Source organism: Lynx canadensis, chromosome B4, assembly GCF_007474595.2.
Source record: "Lynx canadensis isolate LIC74 chromosome B4, mLynCan4.pri.v2, whole genome shotgun sequence".
NCBI classification, from domain to species: Eukaryota; Metazoa; Chordata; class Mammalia; order Carnivora; family Felidae; genus Lynx; species Lynx canadensis.
In genome coordinates, this window is record NC_044309.1 from 127,136,853 (window position 1) to 127,161,326 (window position 24,474).

A 24,474-nucleotide genomic window follows, 5' to 3' on the forward strand; every position below is an offset into this window, starting at 1 on the left:
AGGGGCACACCCAGCATGGGTGCTTAGTAAATAAGGGGTGAATGAAATGATAGAACCTGTCTTGCTTTTTCCTATGAGAATTGGCCTGAAGGAGAAGAAGTACAAGAAGAATCCAAACCACTTGAAAGAAGGAAAAAAAAAAAGAAAGAAAGAAAGAAAGAAGGCATTCTAGCAAAACACAGTCCCATTTACTTACTGTGCACTTTTCATGTTCCAAGTACAGTGCTGAGCCCTCAAAATGGGGTATTTCATTTCATTCTCACATTGGCCTTATGAGTTAGTCACTCTTAGTGTCCCCAATTTATAGATGAGAAAGCTGAGGTCAAGAGAAGTGAAATCTTCTGCGTAAATGCATACAGTTAGTAACAGGCAGAGTTGGGGTTTGGAATGCAAGCCCTAGGGACTGAGCTGCTCTGCATTTCCAAAGCCGATGGTGGCCTTGCCTTTATGGAATGAAAGCTGAAATATTCAGAGGTAAAAAGGCATCAAGTCTGCAGCTTACTCTTAAGTTATGTGTGTGTGTGTGTGTGCGTGTGTGTGTGTGAGAGAGAGAGAGAGAGAGAGGGAGAAAGAGGAGGGAGAAATGAAGTAGGGAAAGTGGAAAAGCAGTATATGTTAATGAATGAGGAATCTGGGTGAAAGGTATCTGGTAATTCTTTGAAGTATTCTTGCAACTTTTCCGTAAATTGTAATTACGTTAAAATAAAATGCCTTTTAAATGCCACTGGTGGGTTGGGTGGCTGGGTGGCTCAGTGGTTAGTCGTCCACAATTCGGCTAAGGTCATGATCTCATGGTTCATGAATTCGAGCCCCATGTTGGGTTCTGTTCAGACAGCTCAGAGCCTGGAGCCTGCTTCGGATTCTATGTCTCCCATCTCTCTCTGCCTTCTTCTGTTTGCATTCTCTCTCTCTCTCTCTCATCTTCTCTCTCTCTCTTTCCAAAAATAAATAAGGATTAAAAAATTTTTTAGAGCCAATAGTAGGGTTCCCTGGGTGGTTCTAGTCAGTTAAGCGTCTGACTCTTGATTTCAGCTCAGGTCATGATCTCGCGGTTCATGAGATCATCCCCACATCTGGCTCTGTGCTGAGTATGGAGCCTGCTAGGGATTCTCTCTCTCTCTCCCTGAAAATAATAAATAACTTTTATAAAAAAAGCCAATGGTGGAAGAAGATGCAATTTGCATCATGATGAGGAAGGTACAGATTCCTGCTTAGTGAGAACAAGTCAGGTGGTGGGGTTATGTTGGGGCAGGACTTTGGGACCTAAAAGGCCAGGCTGGGCAGTCCGGCTTTCTCAGGGAGACGATGCTGAAACAGTGATAGCGAGTGGCGAGGACATCGTCATTTAACCCTGCCTGCCCATCCTCTAATACTCCCCAGGCTTAAAGCCAACTTCTCAATCCAGCTGCTTACTCTGAAGTTACCCCCAGGCCAGCTCATGCCCATGGTCAGGGAAAGCGTCCCTCCCCCAATGTATGGCTTCTGCTCTAGTGATCCATACAACACCCCAGCCTCTCCATCCAGGACAGGAGAGGGACATTTGAGTGCTGGGGCTTCACACACTGTCATGTAATTGTCCCCTGGGGAAGCAGAAGAACAAATTCTCTGCACATTCCAAAAAAGCACCCAGGAGGGGTAATTAACTCATCTAAGGTCACACAGGTGGCAGAACTGAGATTAGAAGAACACCAGTGTCGCGGGTTTCCATCAAGTGCTTACATTCTTATTTCTTGGTGCCACCTCATTATACTACTAAAGGGCTAATAGTTAGCCTTGAGTCTTGGTTCCTTCTCTTGAAATACACCATCTTTCCACTATTTTCTAAAGTAGATGTCCCATGGGGGAAGGTTTGTGCATACTTACCCTAAAACAGGGATTTCAGAGTTAGGACCTTTAGTGACATCAATTCCTATGGGATAACCTTTGGGCAAGTGACTTAACCTCCTGAGCTTCAGTTTTGCATCTGGAAGATGAGGACAATGACGTCTGGCTTTCTGGGTTGTTGTAAAGATCTACTATCTCGACAGATATTTATTAGACACTGATCTAGGTATTATAGATACAGAACTGGACAAAATAGATGAGGGTTCTGCCCTCAAGGACCTTCCATTCTAGTTGAAAATGCAGTGAAAACACATAAAAACAAACAAGGGTTTTCCAGATAGTGATAAGTACTGAAAAAAAAAATCTGACAAATTTTCACGATGGGAGCCGGGAGTGACTGGGGATGGGTGTGCTACTGAAGCTATGGCAGAAGTCTCTGAGAAGCTGACAAACATTTAAGCTGGGAGCTGAATAAGAAGAAAGCGGTGTTGGCAAGACATGAGGAAGGTCTAGGGAAGGGTCTAGGGCAGCCCTGGAGAAGGGAGTGAGATCAGCTTGGTGAAAGCATGGTCCCAGCGCGATGGGAACACGGTAAGCTTGAGGAGAGAGGGAGATATAAGGGCCGTGACGGCAGGGACTGTAGCACACTGACGGTGCAAGGGTGATGGCATTTAGAATTCATTTTAAATGCACTAGGGATCTTTTAAGCATAAGAGTGACATGATCTGATTTTGTGTGTGTGTGAAGGCAGATAATGGATGCAATGTTGTTAGTGCAGGACTGGCACAGTGTAGACATTAAGAAAGGAAAGCTTTATCGTTGTTTATCATTCCTAGGCAGCATCACTAATCATTATGGACTTCTAGAAGGTGGGTGGCCAGTGAATATCTTCATTCTAGAGGCAGTGCACCTGGATGCACCTGCAAGGGGAGGGGGAGAGTAGTGGGAGCTACTCCTAAGTGCTTGACTTCCTCCCTCCTCCCTGCCACCCTCTCCACCCCAAGGCAGATGCCAGCCACCTCTGCCAAGCCAAGGGGCAGCCAGGGTAGGATCACTGGGCCCCCCTCCATCTGGCTCTAGCTGCAGGCTTCCGAGCCGCCTCACGTTGCTGTAAAATGCAAAGCATTCCAGCCATTTTTAATTACTGGGCGTTGCATAAGCCAGCAACCGGTTCACACAAAGGAAACAACAGACAAAAAATGATTTTTCAACATGCCTTCAGCCTCTCCCCCTCCTTTCCCCCGGAAAATTGCCCTCCAACACTGGCCCCAGGCCTTGAAAAGCACTTCAGGTATGTCAATCTCTTTCAGAGTTTGTTGATGTGACATCAAGATCGTTTTTTTTTTCTCCTAAATACTTGACCGGCATGAAGCAGTTCCAGCTACCTTTCAAGTGCTTTGGAAAGTTACTGGTCATATCCCTACTGACACACTGAGACTGTCATAAGGGCTCAATCACACACACTGAGACCTTCATTGTAAAACACAGTTCAGTGTGCGGTGGGTCTGGCTGGTGCACCAAGTAGGGGGCTTTTAGTTTTGGAAATTCCAACATGGTCTCATTATAAGGTACTCCAAGGCTACGAACCCCAAAACAGAATACTACACTGATGCTTGGATATGGAGAACTTCTTAAAGTTTGTAATGTGATTAGAGAAGCTTCCAAGTTTCCTAATGCTGACTTCAATTTTTATTATTTTATTGTTTTTCAATTTTTTTTAATGTTTATTCACTTTGACAGAGACAGAGAGACAGAGCATGAATGGGGGAGGGGTACAGCAAGGGAGACACAGAATCTGAAGCAGGCTCCAGGCTATGACCTATCAGCAGCACAGAGCCTGACACGGGTCTCAAGCTCACAAACCGTGAGCTCACAACCTGAGTGAAAGTTGGGTGCTTAACCACCCAGGTGCCTCCCTAATTTTGACTTTTAGTGATCTTTTTTGGCACTACTGAACTCTTTCTTTCCTCAAAATTTAATCTAATAGTTACTGAGGACCTACTGAGTGTCAGGCATGTGGTAAGTGCTCAGAAAACTCAATTAGCCTCTGTCATTAGCTCACTTTCTGAAGAGGGAAAATGCTACAGAAACAGACAACCCTAATGTAGTGTGGTAACTATCAAGTCAGTAGCTCACCCCGCTTGGGTGGAAGAAAAGCTACGTGTAGGAGATGATACCTCCTAATAACGTTGTCTTAATATTAATACTGACAGTGGCCATGCATTGATGGCTGACTCTATGCCAGGCATTCTGCTAAAATCCTTTTCATGTATCGTCTTGTTTGCTTCTCACAACTTTGTGAGATATGCTAATGTACTAATGCTGTCATTACTTTATTAGATAAGAAAATTGAGGCTTGGGAAGATCACTTGTCCAAGATCTCAGTCGAGAAATGGCAGTGGCATGTGGGTGCGTTATTTACCACCTAGCTGTCCCGGAGAAGAAGCCTGATTGGTGCCATCTCCTGAATGCTGTGGTATAAATACTCCCATTATGGCCAACGTTAAGTTACCAGTGTGACGTCACTGAATGCAGAGTTGGGAAGAATGAGTAGCAGCACACCATGATACAACACCCCCCCACACAGACACAATAGCTGGAAGACCCTCAACGACCACAGGTGAGAATATGATGTAATGAAGTCACTAGGAAGTGATGAGTTCCACGTATTCATTACACGTTATTAATACAATTTGATTATATGTTCAAATAATTAAATTCTTAATAATGGCTGTGTTTAATAATGGACTCGAAATTCCTAGAAAACCTAACAACCAGGCGCTCATAGGCCAGTGTGAGCCAGCTCCAGCAGGCCGGCATCAGAAGCCCTCTCTTTACCCCTCTGTACAAGTAAGAGGCAGGCCAGGTGAGAGGAAGAAAGGCACTCCAGGACAAGGAAACAGCACGGACAAAGACCTAAGACACGACATGAGAATTGAGCAACAATACCATTTAGTGTTTACAAAATGTTTCTGACCGTCCATCAGAGTCCAGAAGGTGGTGAGGAAGCACAGAGTCTAACACTGAACTTCGGATTCTGGTTCCACCACTTACTAATGTGTGGTCTGGCCAAGTTACTGAACCTCTCTGGCCTCAGCTTCCTTTCTGTAAAATGGGCATGATAATAACAGCCCCTGTGTTGTACAGTTGGCACAATTACATAGATTTATATCCCTAAAGTACATAGAACAGGGCCTGGCACGTAAGAAGTGCTCAATGTTAGTTATTGCTTAATCCTTGAAAATACCTCTGCAAATTAGATGTTTGTCTTCCCTTTTAGCAGAATAACTGTAAGCTAGAGAGAAACTTAGTAGATGGACAAGATGGGACTTGAACAAGGGGTCTGATTCACTAGCTTCAGTGCTCTTCCTGAGGGCTGGAAATCACACTGAACCTATTGAGTATTACACTCCAGGAGGGCCCGCAAGGTGCTTGCTGCCCTCACTCTTTCCTCCGATAGGGGCCACATCTGATTCATGTTCTCACATTCCTTGATCTGAGGGCACAAGGTGTTCTGGGAAAGAAGACCCACTGGTGACAGGCATGGGCATCTGCCTTTTGCATCCTTGTTACTTTCTGTGAGTTCCCTTACTCTGGGACGAGGGAGGCTAGCAGGGTGGTTGAGAGCATGGGCTTCTGGCATCGAACCCAGCACTGCAGGCATCTTGACCATGTCATCTGGGCAAGTTACATAAGCTCTCTGTATCTTTGTTTCCAAATCCAAAGAAAACACGGATGGTGAGGATAATTCCATCTACCTCACAGTTTTTGTATGAATTAATATATGCAACCTGCTTAAGATAACATCTGGCACCTAGTAGCTATAAGAATTAACAATTACTATCAATGTTTTGTTTTGTTTTCCTCTTCCTTTACCCCATCCCTTCTTTTGGGTATTACTTACTATGGTCAAAGGGGATAAGGGATTATGTTCATCCCTAATCAACACAGATCATTAGACTATAGGCTGCTGGAAGGTAGAGGCCTCATTCACCTCTATACCTATAGGTATATACACCCTGGTACATACAGGTTCTCAGTGAGAATTTATTATGTGCCAGGCACTGAGCCAAGTGCCCTCACTCACCATACCTTTGATCCTTAAGAAAATCCAATGAGGTATGAACCTCTCCTCCATTTTACCACTAGACATCTGAGGCTCAGAGAAGATAAGAACTGTTCTAAGGTCATAGTGAAAAAGTGAAGGATATAAAACCAGTTTTACTGATGTCACAGGCCTGGTCCTTGACCCTTTGTCAGTCTCCTTTCAAAATACTCACTGGGAGTTTTGAGAGATCATAAAGTCCAACCCCTGGTTTACATTTGACGAAAAGGGGTTCATTGGTTACTCATAGTCACCCAGATATTTTGTGTTGCAGAACTAGAAGAAAACCTGGTACATGACTCAATCTCATGCTTGAAATTTCAAAGAGGAAACGAAGCCATATTCAACAGCTGTTAAAAATGTACTGATCAGTATTCTATCAGCTTGCTTCTGGATTGTGGTCCCTTTCTTGTAATAAAATGTAATGCCCCTGTGGCATCCATCCAAATCCTGAGTAAGGAAAGGCACACCTACGCTCCAGAAATTGCCTGCTCTCTGATAGCTCTTGCCTTCTCTCCACTGCTAACCAGAAAAACAAGGGATGCATCTCACCTGCTGCTGATAAAGCTCCCCTCTCTGGGTCCTTGGTGGGAGGTCCTGTGACTCCCTCTGTTTGGTTCCAACAATGATCAAGAGCTCTGAGCCCTCAAAGAGAACCCAAGAGACAAAGAGGTAATCACTAGCACTTTCCAATATCCTGATGACCCTAAGGGTATAGGACTTTCTGTCTCCAGAAATACTAATGGTTTTGAAGAGATATCTGGGACTGAATCACATCTCTGCTTCTCCTTGCTTGAAAGAAATTAGACGTGCAATTTAACTTCTCTGAGTCTCAGATTTCTTTCTTTTACCTTTTGACCCCTCTTACCCATTTTCCCATCCCCCCAATATCTATGTGCCATTACCTGTATCTATGAGCTGTTTTGTTTCGTTTTGTTTGTTTGTTTTTTAACTTCACATATAAGAGAGCATATGGTAGGTGTCTTTCTCTGACTTGTTTCACTCAGCATAATACCCTCAAGGTCCATTCGTGTTGTCGCAAATGGCAAGATTTCTTTCTTGTTTACAGCTGAATATATTCCATCATATACATACACCACAATTAATTTACCCATTCATCCCTCATTGGATACTTAGGTTGTTTACACATCTTGACTATTGTAAATAATGTGGCAATGAACATAGGCGTGCATATTTTTTTTAGTTAATGTTTTTGCCTTAGTTTTCTTAACTATAAAACAGACATAAAATAGTACCTATTATTAAGGGTTGTGAAGATTGAAGACAATACTTGATTGGAAATTAATTGTACATGGTTGGTACACAACTAATGTAAGTCCCTTTCCCTTTTTCTTATCTTAGAAATCTTTCTCAGCTTACCAACTCAAGGTTGATGTGTATTACAGGGCAGGGAAATAATTGTTTACATTAAATTAGAGAAGCCTAGATTGATGGGAGGACGATGAAGTACTAAAGAGTCTGATTTCTTGTCTCGCCTTTGCCAATAATTCCATGTGATCATATAAAAGCCCACCTCTTTGGGCCTTTTTCTATATCTGTAAAACGAGAGGGTTGGATTTGGTGACCTACAGTTCTCTCCTAGCTCTTACCATGATATGGGTTCTCAGACATCCTTCCCACTCCCTCGTTGGGTTACCCAGTGCTATGACCTCCTGGCACCCTTGATCCTCCTGTTGTAGTTTGTACAAGCCACTATTGTTTTCATGTCTTTCTCTCCCACTAGACTGGGAACTCCTTGAGGGCACTCCTTGCTCACTGTCAGATCTCTAGTGCCTACCATGTAGCAGTGGACGCTTAGTCAATATCTGGGGGAATATCTGAAGGAAGCAGGGATGGAAGGGGACAATCTTGTTCCTTTCTTCCAAAGAATTGATAATCACACTGGGACAAACAATTTGTGAGGCAAATAGAGGCTGTTGGTGGAGAAATGATAATGAAGAGTCCGCCCACAACTTGGAAAGAAGGCTATCTGTCTACTGAGCTCTGAAGCTATAAATTCACACACCACACAAGTGCTTGGACATCTGTGGTAGCAAATTAACACACAGTAAAGGAAGCATTCAAAATCTAGAACCCAAACTAGTTGACCTGAAGGTAATCATTGGTGGTGACTGTAATCTAAAACACAGAAACCAAATGGATTATAATATTCCCAGTGAAGAAAAAGTCTGGGTGAAAGAAGAGAAGAGTGGCCTGTTTGGAGCAGAGGAATGGGAAGACCGAAGAGTCCAAAGTTGGCAGTGTGTATCCGGCATTGCTATTAGTGGGGCTCTTGCTAGTGACTGTGAGCAACATTACTCTCTTAGAAAAGCCTTTGCCTCGGTCAGGAGAGTTCTACAGCATTTCAACTGAAAGACTTTACTTATGACGACCTCAGTCCCTGTGTTCTGACTCCATATACACCAAAGCAACATTCTGATGAGAAACTAGCCTCACACAAAGCTCTCTATGGTTCTAAGGAGGAAAACATGGGGGGCACATTGATATAAATGTACTAACCTATGTCACAATTAAATATTTCATTGGAAGCAAAGACAATGGAATTGTGACCGGCTTACTGGTCTCTTATGAATCATAGTATCCCTGGGACTGATCAAGTCTGGGAACTGAATCTAACTGAGTTTCTGTATTTAAGAAGCTACATTCCAGAACCTCTGTAATGGTAAGTTTGTAAAGGAAATATTCTGATCACCTCCCTCTTTGTTTCCCTGCCATTCAATGGTTAGTTTTTCTTTCAATATTTAGTAAGTGCTTATGCAGATTCTGTGCTAGGTTTTTGAGAGAAAGACATATTAACCACCAGGGGCAACAGAGTGTGGGAATCATTGGGTAAATCTGGGAAAGGAATGAGGGAGGAGAGGCCAAGGAGGGGTGGTCAATTCTGTTCAGGAAGAGAGACTCAGAAAAACATCCATGAGGTGGTGACTCTAGTTGAATCCTGAAAGATAAGAGAATCCTTACAGAAGAGATGGAGAAGGGTGGAGGAAAACATTAGTGGAAGGTGGATTCCAGGCAAAGAGCATAGTGTGAATAAGCTCAGAGGCAGGAAATGGATAGCTGGAACTTCATGTTGGGTTGGAAGATGGGAATGAGGGCATAGGTTTGGAGAGATAAGCTAGCAGGGTCTGCTGTTGCAATCACACTGTGTTCTACAGGAATGGTTTTCCACTCTGGGGCCCTGGGAAGAGCCAGATCACAGCAGAGGGCCTTGTATGCCTTTCTTTTGGAGTTTAAGCCATGGAAACAAATAATCATTTTAAGCAAAGGACATCATGATTTCAGATTTATATTAGAAAAACTTTACACAAGCAGCAGGGCATAAGTTGCATTTGACAGAGAAAGACTCTAGAGAGGGTGACCAATTATGCGACTATTGAAATTGTCAGGAAAGAATCTATATAGGCCTGATCCAAGGCAGAAATGGTGGGCATGGGGAGAAAGAGAGTGTAAGAAGAGATATGTGGAGTGAGAATTTATAGGACTTGGTTAAAGGTGGTGCCCTTAGCAGGGATGGGTAACACTATAGCAGGGGAAAGACAGTGGAATCTGAGGAGGTGACGGGACCTCCAAATGAAATTATCCAAGGGGGAAGCTGGATATAGACTGGAACTCAGAGGGATATTGCTGCTTGCAGTGTCCACTCCTGTGCACACAGCAGAGTGGTAGCTAAAACCAGGGGGGAGAGTTAGCCAGGGAGAGCGTGGAGGCTAAAAGGGAAGGGAAGGCAGCCAGGGACAGAAAATTGGGAAACACCTACATTTTAGTGACAAGAAGAGTCCAAAGGGTCTGCCAAGAAGACTGAGAAAGGTACAGTTGGAGAGGTGGAAATCGAAAACCCAGAGAGACTGGAGTCTCAGCAGCCAAGTTTGAAGAAGGATGTGGTCAATGGCGTCAAATGCTCTCTGGATCCTCCCCGCCACACAGGATGGGTCGTTTTCAGTTCTAGCAGGTTCTGCTGAGGAGAGCTCAAGTGCCTTTCCAGAAATTGAATCTCCAGCCCCGTTGGACAGAAGACTGGCCATACGTCCACCCCATTCCCTCCAAGCCGTGAGAGAACCCGGCAGAGACACTCACGTGCGTCTTCTCTGTGAAGCTGCACATGCAACCTTCAAAGAAACCACAAAGGAGCTACTCATTTTTAAAGGAAAAACACATGAACTCCACTGGCATAAGGAAGACATTAAGACAGGGTCGAGGAGGAGAAGGTCTCCCTCCACTTAATATTACCTTTCACAGAAATAATTGACCGAGTAAGCACATAGTCATTTCAAAAAAATAAAAAATAATTTTTAAAAGCAAGAGCTAGAATATTAACTCTGTTCCCCAGCTCTCACCACCAGAAAACATGGGGCACAAAATGTCTCTATAGCACACATGTGTTTTCTGGCTTAAAAATCCCTGGAGTAGCTGGGGGTGGAAAGAAATGTGAAAAGCTGAGGATTCAGGTGAATGCAGTCAGAGACTCTTACTGAGGGGGTCTTCGCTCCATGACAGGACTAGTGGGGAGCGGGGGTAAGAGGCGCTGTGCAACTTTACTGCCATGAAATTGGCTCCAGATGGAAATAAGAAAAGGTGTTTACTCCCGGCCGGTGCCAGACACAGAGAACCAGAAGTGCTTACCATCTCAGGTTCATAATTCCCAGTGCTGGGCAGCAACCCCACTGAGGGTCTGGCCAGGGCTCATGGTGATGGGTGGACCAGGGCTGTCTGTTGCTTGGAAAAGGCTATTTTGAATGTAATGACTTTCAGATGAGGTCTGTGGGTTTGGAGGAAGGCACTGTGGCTAGGGTCTAGAGGGGAAAGGGAAGGGAAGAAAAGAGGTGTTTCCCTATGAGGCAACAGAAACGACACATGTCTTGTCAGCACCTTCTCCCGGTTTAATTTTCAGAGGCTAGCTTTGCCCCGAGAGAGTGGGATCGTGGCATTGTCTGCTGTGTTCCCAGATCTTCCCGATCTCTCCAAACCCATGATTCACAAGTATGTAGCTTTCTGAGAGCACATCTCCCTTGGGTTGACATGTGGTCAGCTCGGGGGTGGAGGAGCAGGGCAGCTGCGGACCCAGACGGGATGCTGACTGACAGCTTTGTGGCCCTTGCAGACGGGAGGGGTTAGCTTCACCCACTCAAAGTGGGTGACTAGTGTGGAACTGCCTCTCCCGCCTTCTCAGAGACTGGCAGAGACTGCGGGCTTATGGAATGGGTGTTCTCTGGCCTACAGCGCCCCCTAGCACTGGCCGGAGGGATAGGGCTCTGTGAACTCTCCAAGGAGCTACCACCTGCCTATCTGAAAAGTGGGAAGGGGTTGGTGGGGCCAAGCATTTTGACTCATTCAACCATACTTGCTGACGTCTTGGTTACTAACACTGTCTTCAAGGGGCTTCCTCTATCCTGGAAGGGAAACAGATGGTAAACAATAACACTGTAGTCAGCTAAGTGGTGTGAAAGAAATAGGGTGCTGTGGGGATACACTGCACTTGATTGATGAAGACTGGGGAGAGGAGATTACAGAAGGCTTTCTGGAGGAGGTGACATTTCGACTGCAACAGTGGTTCAATGAATTTTGAAAATAAGGTATAGAGACAATAAGAGACATATTTCCTGACCTTTTCATGCTTAACATCTAAGAGGTAAACAGACAGATAAACAAGTAGTTTACACGGGGCCCTGTCAGAAACAAGAGCTTCGGTCTCTCCTATGACTTCACCATCACCATCTTTGTTTTCAGCCTGAGTCTTGAAGGAGAGCACAGAATAGGAACTCAATAAGTGTTGACTGAGAGATTGATGGTTGTGCTTCAGTCTTGGGCACATTTGATTTGTCTCAAACCTGTTTAAATGGCAAGATCTATCTTCCCTTCCTTGCCCTTGAGAGTTTCCCAAGAGATCTTAGACTTTTTGAGCCAAGGGGGACCTTGGGGACCATTAAGTTACAGCTCTCATCCAATAAACACACAAATTGAGGTCTGGACAGGTGACGTGACTTGTCCACACACACACCTGTCCTTCTGTAGTGACTTTTGGAACCAATCTCACATCATTTGCTTTTTTTTTCTTCCACCCAGCCTCTCTTTGTCCCCCAGAAATAAAGTTTCATGCATTACTTTGCAGTAATATGTTTGGAATGTTTTCAAAAAGTATTAAATAATAATACAGAAAGGGGAAAAAAAACACACAAGACATAAACCTCTGGGGAGAACAGAGCGGTATGCATTCTGATTGGCTCAGAGATGATTATTATCATAATAGAGAACCATTTAGCCAGTGCACGTGGCAGGAGGAATTCTCCACATGTTACAGACTGTGCAAAGAGTCTCTGAGACTCTGAAAGAAACTCATCTACAGATCTGAAATGCAGATTCAGGACCACGAGTGGTTGGAGTTTCGAATGACTAGGGTGTAAGCATTAGGTCATGTGCTGCAGATTGGGGGAACTGAGACCCATGAGTGTGTGGGAGAGAGCCAGGTAAGGAATTAGGCAGCTGCAACCCAATTCTGGCTGTGCCACTAGCTGACCGTGATAGGTTGGGCGGTTTTTTCACCTGTCTGAATCACCTTACTTTCCCCACCTATAAAATTAGGATGGATAGTCTCTTGGGTCCTTTTATAGGACCTCTAAATGTCTGTGAGAGACTTCTCATAGATTCCAGCATCCTGTAACTAGATATAAAGGGGTGGACGTGGACCCACCTTCCCTGGAAAAGTTCCAGGAAAGGGGATATCAGGTAAGCTTGGTAAGTTTGAGGATAGGCCAGAGAGATTTCGAGACTTCTGCAGTTCTTTCAAGGTTTACAAATCTATCACTGTTCTTTGCTGTCAAGGGAAAGTAGGTCCGGTATGGTCATTGTTCCCACCAGCCACAGGTCCACTCCATCTAGCTTATAAACAGTCTTGAAAAAGTAATTCTTACATATTATTATGTAGGTCTATGGACACCATGATATCCAGATTGATGCCTGTGAGGTCTGCTTGCTGACGGGGCTGACCCTAGCAGTAAGGCACCTCTTCCTCGGGGAGAGGACTGAGCTGAATTCTCATGGGTGGGCTGAGGGGAGTCCCCTGGAGTTCGACATTATGGGCAACTTCCTGACTGAAAGGGAAGCTGAACTCCAAAGGCTGTGTGAACCAGCTTAGGATAGGGAGCAGGAGGAAATAAACCAAAAGGCAATTTCATTACCTTTCAGCTGGAAAAACAATCAGATTACTCCTGGTGCTTACATAATTAAGTAGCTGCCATAATCAAATGCTTCAGATTCTTCCTATAAGGAACCTACTGCTTGAAGTTCAACCAAAGTTACCTGCCTGATACTCGTGCTCGAGGGAAGCCTTCCCTTGGAGAAATATTGGCATTTTGGACAAAACCGTAAAGTGACAAGAAAAAAAAAGGAAGAGAGAGCCTTTATCACATAAGATGCTTATCCAAAGTGGACTTGGTCTGGAAAGGCTTCTAAAACCTTCCACATGACTGGCATCATGCAAGGTTAAGTAAAACTCTCAAATCCCACCAAGTATGCCCTTATTCAACCTGGATCCTTGGAGTGGACTCTGGAGTGTCCATTACTCCAGACTCAATGGGCTGCTGGCCATACCCCCACCCAAGTCTCCTGGGACCCTATTGTGTTCAGAGGGCTAAAAAACAGTGTGGCCAAATATCTCAGGTCTCACAAAATTTTGTGTGCTTGGGGGAAATGATACAATTATATTCCATGAAACTGTAAGCCAAGTGCTGAGGTAAACATTGAAAGAGGGGAAAGATCTATCTGGGCCAGACCATGGCTAGAGTTAAGGTGGGAAGGGGCTTAAAAGCTGGGGAGGGGATAAGGCAGAAAAATGTAGAAAACTTAATTCCTTCTTTATAGCTACAATTCTTAAGGGGGAGGGGATGAAGGAGTTTAAAAAATGTTCTTAGAAATACCATTTTCTTTTTTCTTTTTTAAACTTTTGTTGCATTTTATTTTATTTTTCAACGTTTATTTATTTTTGGGACAGAGAGAGACAGAGCATGAACGGGGAGGGGCGAGAGAGAGGGAGACACAGAATCGGAAACAGGCTCCAGGCTCTGAGCCATCAGCCCAGAGCCTGACGCGGGGCTCGAACTCACGGACCGCGAGATCGTGACCTGGCTGAAGTCGGAGGCTTAACCGACTGCGCCACCCAGGCACCCCAGAAATACCATTTTCAATGAAATTTTCTGCTTCTGTCATCCCAATATCACTTCTCTGAGATGTAATAGGGTTTCTGAGAAAGAAGTTGAACTTGCATTTCTGAGGAGTATTCCCGGTCCTTATTTTGTTCCAAATTTTCAACATTTCTATAGCCAAAACATTCAAGTGTCTTTCTAAACAGAATGAGTTAGGAGAGAAAGGGAGAGAGGGAGCACGAAGAGAAAGATAGAAGACTCCAGCTGCAAAAGGGCATCTGCGTGGTGACAGCTAGTTGCTGCTGAAGTCCAGGGAAATCAAGCCTTTCTTTCGGTGCAAATGAATGAACTGAGTTCCTGGCTGGTTGCCAAGTCATGCCACCGTTCTGTGCCAGTTTCCTCATCTGGAAAGTGTCAATAATACTTTGTGCTTTTCCTATCTAAAAGAAATTTTGTGAGATATAATGAGGTGTGGCATGGAAATATAAGGCAGAATCAAGATGTTACTCAATAATCAGGATAGTTATAGTATTAGTTACCGGCAATTATCCATTACAGCTAGTAGTCTAGGATCCTGGATAGCTCTCCAGAATCTGGTGTTACTGCAGGGTGGGATCAGTTCACCCCCAAATTCCTTTCTGAAGGATGGAGACTTGTCTGGCCTTGGTGGGGTTACCATTCCTCCTGCCCTTTCTACTCACTGCTTTTCAAATAAACTCAGGGCCTTTGCACTTGCTGTTCTCCCTGACTGGTGTTCTCTCCTCCCAGATTTCCACAGGAGTTCCTCCCACTCCTTTTTCCCTGCTCACATCTCAGCTAGAACGTCACCTCCTTAGAGATACCTTCTCTTACTGGCACATAGAAAGCGGTGCCCTCCCCAGTGATTTCTAACCCATTACTAAGTTTTGTTTCTTCATGGTACTATCACCTTAGAACATTACCCAATGCATTCGTGAATTCACTGATGCATTGCCTGCAACTTTCACGCAAGCAAGGAATCTGTTTTGTTCATTACAACATCCAGAACAGTGTTTGTTGAATGCCTTCACGGTTTACTCTGGGTGAGCCTGGAGAAACCACAGTCCATTATAGCCAGCTCCAAAGGGCAGATGGCTTCCTCACATCCAGGAAAGTCGGGGGTGGGGGCGTAGGTCGTCAGCTGGCTCTTTCCCCTCTGACCCTGCTCTCTCCAGAGAAGGCGGAGAATTTGGCCTTTTTCCTTAGCCTTTCCACCAGGGGCAGTCGGGGTCTCCAAGGCCAGGACCGCCTCTGACCCGAGGACGGGTTGGTGGCAGTCGACCGTGGTTTGGATCAGAAGTGCGCAGGGAGAAGGGTGGGTGTGTGGTCAGGGTACCAGAGAGATGGGGACACGCGAGCGCCGCTCCGGGGGCCCCTCCGCGAAGCGTAGGTCCCGAGCGCGTTCGGGTTCACCCACTCCTGTGCCCACAGCCGCATTATTCCCTATAAGGATCTGAACGGTCCGGGGCGGCCCCGCCCCGTCGGCCCGCGCCCCCGGCCCCGCCCCCTTCGGAGGGCCGATGAGGTAATGCGGCTCTGCCATTGGTCGGTGGGGGCGGGCCCCGCGTGCCCGAGAGGGGGTGCCCGGGGGACCCGCGCTATATCACTCGGCCGCCCGGCAGCGGCGCAGAGCGGGCAGCGGGCGGCGCTCGGACGGCTTCTCCTCCTTCTGCTCCGCCCCAGCTCCTGCTCCTTCGCGGAGAGACCGCCGGCCCGCAGAGTCGTGCGCCAGCTCCGAGGCAGCCTCGCTGCACCCCATCCCGTGCGGTGGGCACTCCGAGGGCAGCGCGCCCGAGGTCAAAGTTGCCCCGCACGGCCGGGCAGGCGAGCTCGGGCTGCAGCGGCCCCTCCAGCGGCGCGCGCTTCAACTTTGGAGAGGCGAGCAGCAGCCTCAGCAGCGGCAGCGGCGATGACTCCCTGGCTCGGGCTAGTCGTGCTCCTGGGCAGCTGGAGCCTGGGGCACTGGGGCGCCGAGGCGTGCACATGCTCGCCCAGCCACCCCCAGGACGCCTTCTGCAACTCTGACATCGGTAAGCGCTCCGGGTGTCCCCGCCAGAGCCCCCGCGGTGCCCGCTCTCGCGCTGCAGTCCTGACCCCGGCGCAGCTCCGGGTGGCATGGCGAGCCCGGCTCCTTTTCTCTGCCTCAGCTTGGGGTGGGGTGGCAAAACCCAGTTTCTTCGGTCGGAGGACCTGGCACGGCTGAAGGCGCAGATGCCCTGCAGAGAAAACCCGCGGTGGCTGAGGGAACCCCTTGCAGCCTTTGCTCTCCTGTTGGTCCTTTTGACATCTGGAACATTTCCCTTTTCACTATCACGAGAGGCAGTGCTGGGGGAGAAGGGTGGGAAAGGATTCCTAAAACTTGGAATGCCAACCAACTAAAGTATTGGGATGTTCAATAGTTTGAAAAAAAGTTGCCAGCCATGTGCACAAAGTTGCAGGAGAATCTTGAAGTTTTCTGAGTTTGCATTTTCTCCTGCACCCATGAAGTTCATTCCTTTCACTGAGACCCAACGCAGTCTCCCACTTCCCAAGCAACTGCTAACCGAGCTTCTTGGACTGCCAAGTTTGAGTGGATTTAAGGGGGGAAAATGAGAAGAAAGCTGTGGGGTTGACCCTTCCCTGGAGGAACTGTATTTGAGAGTGTTGATAGCAAGCAGGAGGCGGCGTGTGTAGGGATCACTTATCACATAGCTGTGAGAATTCACAGGAAGGCTATTTTTTTTCCCCCTTGACTGTGTGTGGGGAGGGGGAGAAGGAGCAGTGGGAAACAGATTTGTCACCAAAAGAACAAAGATGCCAAGGGTCACATCATGGTGATGATTCCAAACTGGAGTTAGTGTCTTGGTTAGAGACTCAGTAAGAAGTAGAACCAGTTTCTATCCAGGGCCTTTCGAGTGTCCTGGGAGAACTTGTTTGGGAGTGTTTTGGGACACTTGTGTTTGGATGGCCAGAGGGGGAGTAGCAGCTGGAAAACATCTCTCCTCTCCTTTCCAGCTCATAAAGCATGCAAGTCCAGTGGCCCCTGCTGTGTGTGTGTGTGTGTGTGTGTGTACTTGGGCTGGGATGGGGTGGGGCACAGTCTAGCTGCCCTCTGCCTGTGTCAATTCAGAGGTGAAGAATGGAGCGTGTGTTTTTAAGTCATAAAGAAGAAGGAAAATTTTCCACTGGGTCCTGGGTGAGGGCCTCCACAAGTGTGCTGCAGGGGCGGAGGGGGAGGAGACAGGAGCCTGGCAAGGGAGGCAGCTAGAGTTGGGAGGGGCACTGCTGGTGGGCCCCGCTGAGCCTAGGAGAAGTCAGGGAGGTGGCTGTGGTGACCAGAAGGTCAGTCCAGTTGGCAGGCGTGGGTGTTTTGTGACCTGGGGTCACCCTTGTTAGAGTTTCCTGGGGCCCATGCTGTGCACCCTTCCCATTCCCCGGGGAATCTGGCTGGCCCCTTGGTTTGTGGATTGCCTGAAGGATTCTTTCGGGCTGCCTGAGACCTGGAAGGTTTTCCTCTTTCTCCTCTGACCGCCCCCACCCAAATTCCACTTGGCCTGTCCCTCCTCCATCCTCACCCCTTTGGTGACATTCCCACCTGGGTAGTGTTGGAAGTCACTCTTGCTGCCGCTGGTGGGGTCTGGTTTGGGTTAGTAAGGAGTCCAGGAGGCTGACAGGTGGAGTCAGGGCGTCCTCTTCTGCTTGACAATGGTTTGGGTGTGTTCACTTGGATTTTTGGTGTGCAGGGACCTCATGCCTCCCCCTTGCCCTTGGCTTTTGAGTTTTCACCCTGCAAGTTCACCAGAAAACAGTGGAAAGAGCAGCAAGGAGACCCTGCTTTTAATGGCTGCGCTGATGGACTCTGTTTATTGTTTAGATTTCCTGCTGTGGGTCCGGGCTGATGCAGAAAGTTTCTTGTGATTCCTCTGGATTTCTTCAAGAAATCTCCTCCCTCAAAAAACTGCCCAGAGAAAAGGCTAAGTTGCCAGGAAGTACCCACATACCAGAACATTGTGGTAGCAAAAATAAAAAGAAACAAAAAATCTTCGATATGCTGGCACCACTCCAAATCGTCCTGCCTAGCTTTGGTGCACTGCACTAGTGGTGGGGATGAGATAATGCTTTTAAAAATGGGAGGTGTGGATGTGGGCTGCTTGCTTGTTGACCTCCACTGCCTTACACTACTCTGCCGGTGTCCAGTAGGTGGCTCCCAGTTTTTTCTTGTTTTGGCCTTTCTGGTTTCCAGTCTGGGTTGCAGCTCTGCCTGTCCTCTCAGTGAAGGAGATGTGTAGAAGCTCCCCATCCTTCTTGACCCTTACGACCCCACTAATCAACGCTGTAGCCCATTAAAGACGCTCAAGCCAGACCACTAGCTTCCTCTTCCAGAACCTTCCTGGCTGTTTTCTCTTTGTGGCCGGCTGCCATGTTGCCGGGCAAAGGGCGCCGCATGCCTGACTTGGCCCTGTCTAAAGAATCCCCCATGGTCTTCCCTCTCTTTTCTCCTCATCCACAGGTGTCTCTTTTTGCCTTTCTCCCCCCAAACCCTGGGGATTGGCACTGCTTTCTGGTGGGGAGGAGTTAAAAGGTGTTTCTATGGCAACTCCAGGCCCTGCACCCTAGTGAAGTGTTTAGGAGAAGAATAAACTACATGCTGGCTTATAAAACATACTGTGGGGGAAAGAAAAGGACTTGGCAGCAGCCAGGTCTGTGGCCCCCTCCCCACCAGTCATTGCCCCTGAAACTCCTGACAAAACCTTGACTCTGGAGGAGGAGAGGAGGGCTGGGAATGAAGAAGGCAGCCTTGGCTGGCTAGATCCTGCTCCAGCAGCTCGGTCCAGCTCAGGAAGGGGCAGGCAGTGCCAAGAGCCTTCTGAAAATTGATGTGTGTGTGTGTGTGTGTGTGTGTGTGTGTGTGTGTGTGTGGTTTCTGCAGGGGGCGGGCAATAGAGAGAGAGAATTTTGCTTCAGAATGCCAAGCCCTCTCTCCAGCCTCCTTTGCATAGAGGAATGGGGCTGTGCCATAGAGTGTTGGGGCCTGCCTCCTGAGACTGTTGGGAATTCAAGAGTGAGGCTCAGCTTGGGGGCCCGCTGCCAGCCCTGGAGGACAGTCTCTGGATATCTCCAAATTGTTTTGACAGGGACCAATGCCAGCAGATTCTTTTGGTATCAGATCTGAGGTTGTGGTTTTAGCAAAGAAGCCATTTTCAAAGAAGCCAGATCTATTCTCTCTCTCTCTCTCTCTCTCTCTCTCTCTCTCTCTCTCTCTCTCTCTCATACACACACACACACACACACACACACACACACACACACACAATTACACTCCTCACTGGGCTTTGTGACCTAAGGAAAATAAAAAGGTTCAGACTTCAGAGAGGAGCCAGCCACTTGGGGAGAGGACCCAGGCTTTCTGAATCTCGGGAACTCTAGAAAGAGGAAACTGCACTACATAGGAAGGAAGAGACATCTCCCAGACCCCTACTAGGTGCAAGCACTTCACAGATCCTGTGTCTTTCATCCACCCAGCAACCTTAAGAGTAGGTATCACACCCATTTTTTCAGATGGAAAACATCAAGTCTGGGAAAGGTTGTGCTTGTCCAAGGTCACCCAGTTACTAAATGCTAAGGCTAATTCCTTCTTAGTCATGCAGTTCTTCAAAACCTTTTTAAATGTCATTTACTCTTGATATTCTAAGGCAAAAGACCCTTCCTTGGACTGAAGTGGAATGAAGGGTTAATATCTGAAGAATGCTTTACTTATTAATTTGGGGAAGTTGTCACTAAAAGTATGTCATATAATTTCACTCATATATGGAATTTAAGAAACAAAACAGATGAACATAAGGGAAGGGAAGGAAAAATAAGATAAAAACAGAGAGGGAGGCAAACCATAAGAGACTCTTAAAGACAGAGAATAAACTGAGGGTTGCTGCAGGGGAGGTGGTTGGGGGATGGGCTAAATGGGTGATGGGTACTAAGGAGGGCACTTGTTGGGATGAGCACTGGGTGTCATATGTAAGTGATGAATCACTGGGTTCTACTCCTGAAACCAGTACAATACTGTGTTTTAACTAACTTGAATTTAAATAATTTTTTAAAAAAGAGAGAAAAGTTAAAAAAAAAAGTATGAAGAGAGCCAGAATGACCTGAGGTTTTAAGTAAACATCATCTTCTAGGAGGGAGAAATTATTATTATTACTGTTGTTATTGTTATTATTGTTATCATTTTAGGGCATAAATAGACAAAAATAAAGAAAAATTTCTAATGTTCTTTGGCTATGAAAGAGACCCTCAAAACCACCAAGTCAAGTAAAGTAATGACTCAGTTTATCGCCCTGAGACCCAGGAGAAGTAAAGCTAATGGAGACCAGACATCTTGGGCTTTACGACCCTTCCTCTTCTAGATGGGGATGAGTTGGGGCTGCCCAGGATGAGGTGCCCACTCTATGTAGATGGCTGGTGTGGTGGCAGGAACACCAGAGACTGGGTCCTGGCTGGCTGGAGAAGGTGCCTCTCCCACGGTTCTGTGTCCCTTTCACAGTCCCTGGATAGATAAGGCTAGAAAAGTGGCCACAGAAGTGGCTTGGGTGGAGGGACTTTTGTTTGTTTTGCAGGAACAGCAGGAACTATTCAGCTCCACTGCTGAATGGCACATTCCAACAGGTTCATTAATTAAAAACAAAAACAACAACACAATTCTCCATTGCATTTGGCTTTTACCATTCCAGCCAGTATGGACAAGGAGGCCCCTTCTTCTAGCCTTTGTCATCGTCACCTCCTGGGTGGCCTTGAGAGGCAGCCTGGGGTGGTGGAAAGGCCTTGTGGTGGGCAGAGCTGGGTTTAAATCCTTCCTCTGGGGCTTGTTGGTGTGTGCACTTAGGCATGTTATTGGACGTCTTTAAGCTTTGGTTTCCTCATTTATAAAAGGGGAATAATAATTTGCAACACCTTGGCCTTTTAATTTTTTTCTCCACATTTTAAAAGTCACAAGTATTATGTAAATACATTCTACACCCATGTATGTATGTATCTGTGTGTACATGTGTATCCCTCCATCTATCCATCCATCCATCGTCCATTCATCGCCAGTCATCAATCCATATCTATCTATCTATCTATCTATCTAATCATCTATCATCTGTCTAAATTATATAAGGGTAACGTCCTTTTTGAGCACTTTCTCTCATTCTAGCTTCTCTGGATCTTTTCCTCCTGATGCATTTACATATGTAGGTACCCAAGGAAAATGTATAGTAGTTTTCCCCTTAGACACAGGTACAGTAGAGTACCATAAATAGTGGAATATTGCATATAGCATTCTGCTTGTTGTAACCGAACAATATGTATTAGGTCTTGTTCTCAGCAAATATACATATAGATCTGCTTCATTCTATGTATAGTATTCCAAGGGATTGCAATTCATTATAATTAAAAAGCTAACAAGCATAGAGTGGTTACTGTATGCTGGGCACCATTCTAAGGAGGTAACGTGCATTAACTCATTTAATTCTCTCGATAATCCTATGAGGCAGGTGTGCTATTCTGTCATCTCCATTTTATGGATGAGGAAACTGAGGCTTAGAAAAATTAGGTAACTTGTTCAAGATAGTAGCAAAGCCTGTACTTAAAATCCAGCAGCCTGGCTCTAAAGTATAATCAACTACTATACTATATGCTAATTGCCTTATATTATATCATTTGTCATACTATATGTTATATATTACTGTATACTATTATATTACTATAATATATATCCCTGTAGGATGTATTTGTTTGGCCATTTCCCTATTGACAGATGTCTAGGTTTCTAACAATGTTTAAAAAATTTTTTTTAAATTATTTTTGAGAGAATGAGACACAGCATGAGTGGGAAAGGGACAGCGAGAGAGGGAGACAGAATCAGAAGTGGGCTCCAGGCTTTGAGCTCTCAGCACAGAGCCTGACGTGGAGCTCAAACTCATGAGCGGGGAGATCATGACCTGAGCTGAAAGTCGGACGCTTAACCAACTGAGCCACACAGGCGCCCCTCTAACAACTTTTCATGTTTACAAAAAGCACTGCAATAGATAGATGTCTCATTCTCTTGTTCACATGTGCAAATATTTCTTCATGGCAGATGTGCAACTGGAATTCTTGGACATAGGTAGGTGCATTTTACATTTTAACAGCACCTGCCAGTTTGCCCTCCAGAGTGGCTTTGTTCACATGGTTCTTTTCAGATGTGCAACACGAAGGGATAGAAGAACTATTACAGCCTTGTGCTGGAGAGACTTCATGCTTCTCTCAAATGGCAACACAGTTTATCATTTTTAGTGATTGTCTGAAGTTTTCCTTTTTGCTTATCCTTTTGTCCCTCTGAAAGGGAGCGAAACTAGGGCCACTTGGACCAAGTTGATGGGGGCATTTTTATAGGGAGAGAAGGGCTTAAGCGCCCCCAAAAGCCATGGCTCTTGACTTGTTGCAGCTTGGGAGTCATTCAGTTGAAGATGGTTTTATTTTTTTGGTTTCACAGTAAGCAAGGGGCCCTTCATCACATTAAGTTGCTTGGCTTTGGGGTTTGTCATGAGCTCAGGTCTAGACACATGTGGCTGTATGTTGAAGACACGTGCTGCCTCAAAGATGTCCCCTCGTTGCCTGGCCCTGGCCAGACTCGTGGTGACAGTGAGAGAACTCCTCCCTTTGTGTCGCCCTACTGCCCTTGCTGGTGCATTTGGATGGTGCGTGGCTGGGAATGGATGGACTGCGGAGAGGCAAGCATGGTGGGTTCTAGTCAAGAAACATGTTGGGGTCAGTATGGGAGCTTGAAGTGCTGATTTAAGAGACAGTTTCACTGTCTTGCTTAAAACCCTTCATTGAACTCTTGGGATGGAGTGTCATAAATGTTTCCAAAGAGGGCCAGTCTTACTCCTGCCTCCCTCTTCATCACCCTCTCACCATGCCCTTCTAGCTCCTGCTGTTCAGATTCTGTCTGGGTCTTGCCCCATGCTGTCCCCTCAGCTTTGAACACCCTCAGTGACTTCCCGTTCTTGAGGTCTCATTTGGTCCCATTTCCCTGCCCACTCCCTAGCACTGGTGCAAAATAGTCACACCTTGCTCAAATTGTGAACATGCTGAAACACCATCTTTAGTAAAAATCAAATTCTCCAAAGCTGCATGGGAAATTCCCAGAGTGAGTCATTCTTGAGCTGGGAGAGACCTAAGGGCTGTGTACCACCCAGAGGGACACATCTAACCCCTCTGAGAGGGGAAGGACCTGTTGGGCTGTCTGCACTACTTGCTAAGTCCAGTCCCATCTTCTGACCATGGTGCTCCATCATGCTTCCAGAGGAAAAAAACTTGGAGACTCTAAATGTCACTTCAGAAGAGGATCACCAAAAATGACAACTACCTTTCCCTGAGAGGTATGTATTATGCTCCAGGCACTGCACCAAAATCCTTGCGTGCGTATCAGTCACCCTGTGAGGTGGATACCACCCATCCCAGCTGCCTGGGGAGCGATCTGATGCTAGAGGCATGAAATTGCTTGTCCAAGATCATACCTCTAAGAAATGGAGTCTATGCAAAAGTTGTATTCTGAATCGGTGTAGACCAAGGGCTAGGACTCCTTAGCCTTGGAGCTTCTCCTTTTGCAGCTTCCTCCACATGGGTTTTTGGACTCCCTGCTGCCAGGGTTCCCCTCGGGATGCTTCTCTTTGGTTTTCTTCCATAGCCAGCCTCGCCAGCTCTGTCCTCCCCTGCTGCCCCCGATTTTATTGCCGTATGGTCCTAACAAAACCAAGCCTCAGACCCTATGTCTGATCCCTATGCCAGTGCTCCTTCCACTGAACCAGCGATTCCAGCCTTGTCAATGCCAAGGACTATTTTTATTACCTTTCCCTCCATGGACTCCATGTTTGGATAAATTAACCATCCCATTTTTGTGTGTCAATTATTTTTCCACAAAAACCAGTTAAAAGATATTTATAATGGCCGATGCGAGCCAGTCATTTTTCTGACATAATTAGCTAACACACAAACTAATTGCAGCCCAAAGCAAAGAAACCTGGTGTCTTCTTAAGCCTGAGAAGCTTTCTTATTGGATGATTTATTGTATGATTTGGGTTGGCTTACTGAAGTGCTAAAAATAGCTCATGGACCATAGCAGATCACTATTCTTCACTCTTCTGAGAGTGGTTCTTTAGCTTTACACCACTTTACCATCCCTTCTCCACGTGGGCAGGCCCATGCATTCACTACCCTTACCATCTTCCTGGTTACCCACAGTGCTAGGAGTGGGCTGGAAGAGCTGGCAGGTCACTAGCACGTCCTGGGTGAGTTGTATACCCTCTCAGAGGTTACGTGGGTTCAGGGATCTGTTTTCCTATGTTAATCTCTGACAGGCTGGAGTAGACCGGT

General features: G+C 46.3%; 2 protein-coding genes across 2 annotated transcripts in view; one reads left to right on the plus strand and one right to left on the minus strand.

The window, feature by feature from the left end:
• Positions 1-24,474, minus strand: part of SYN3 (synapsin III) — a 420,949-nt gene that overhangs the window by 225,789 nt on the left and 170,686 nt on the right.
• TIMP3 (TIMP metallopeptidase inhibitor 3) overlaps positions 15,733-24,474 on the plus strand; it is a 59,266-nt gene continuing 50,524 nt past the window's right edge. The window contains exon 1 of the mRNA XM_030320499.1: positions 15,733-16,133. Within this exon, the coding sequence (XP_030176359.1) occupies positions 16,013-16,133 (121 nt within the window). The 5' untranslated portion in view covers positions 15,733-16,012. The remainder of the gene's footprint in view (positions 16,134-24,474) is intronic.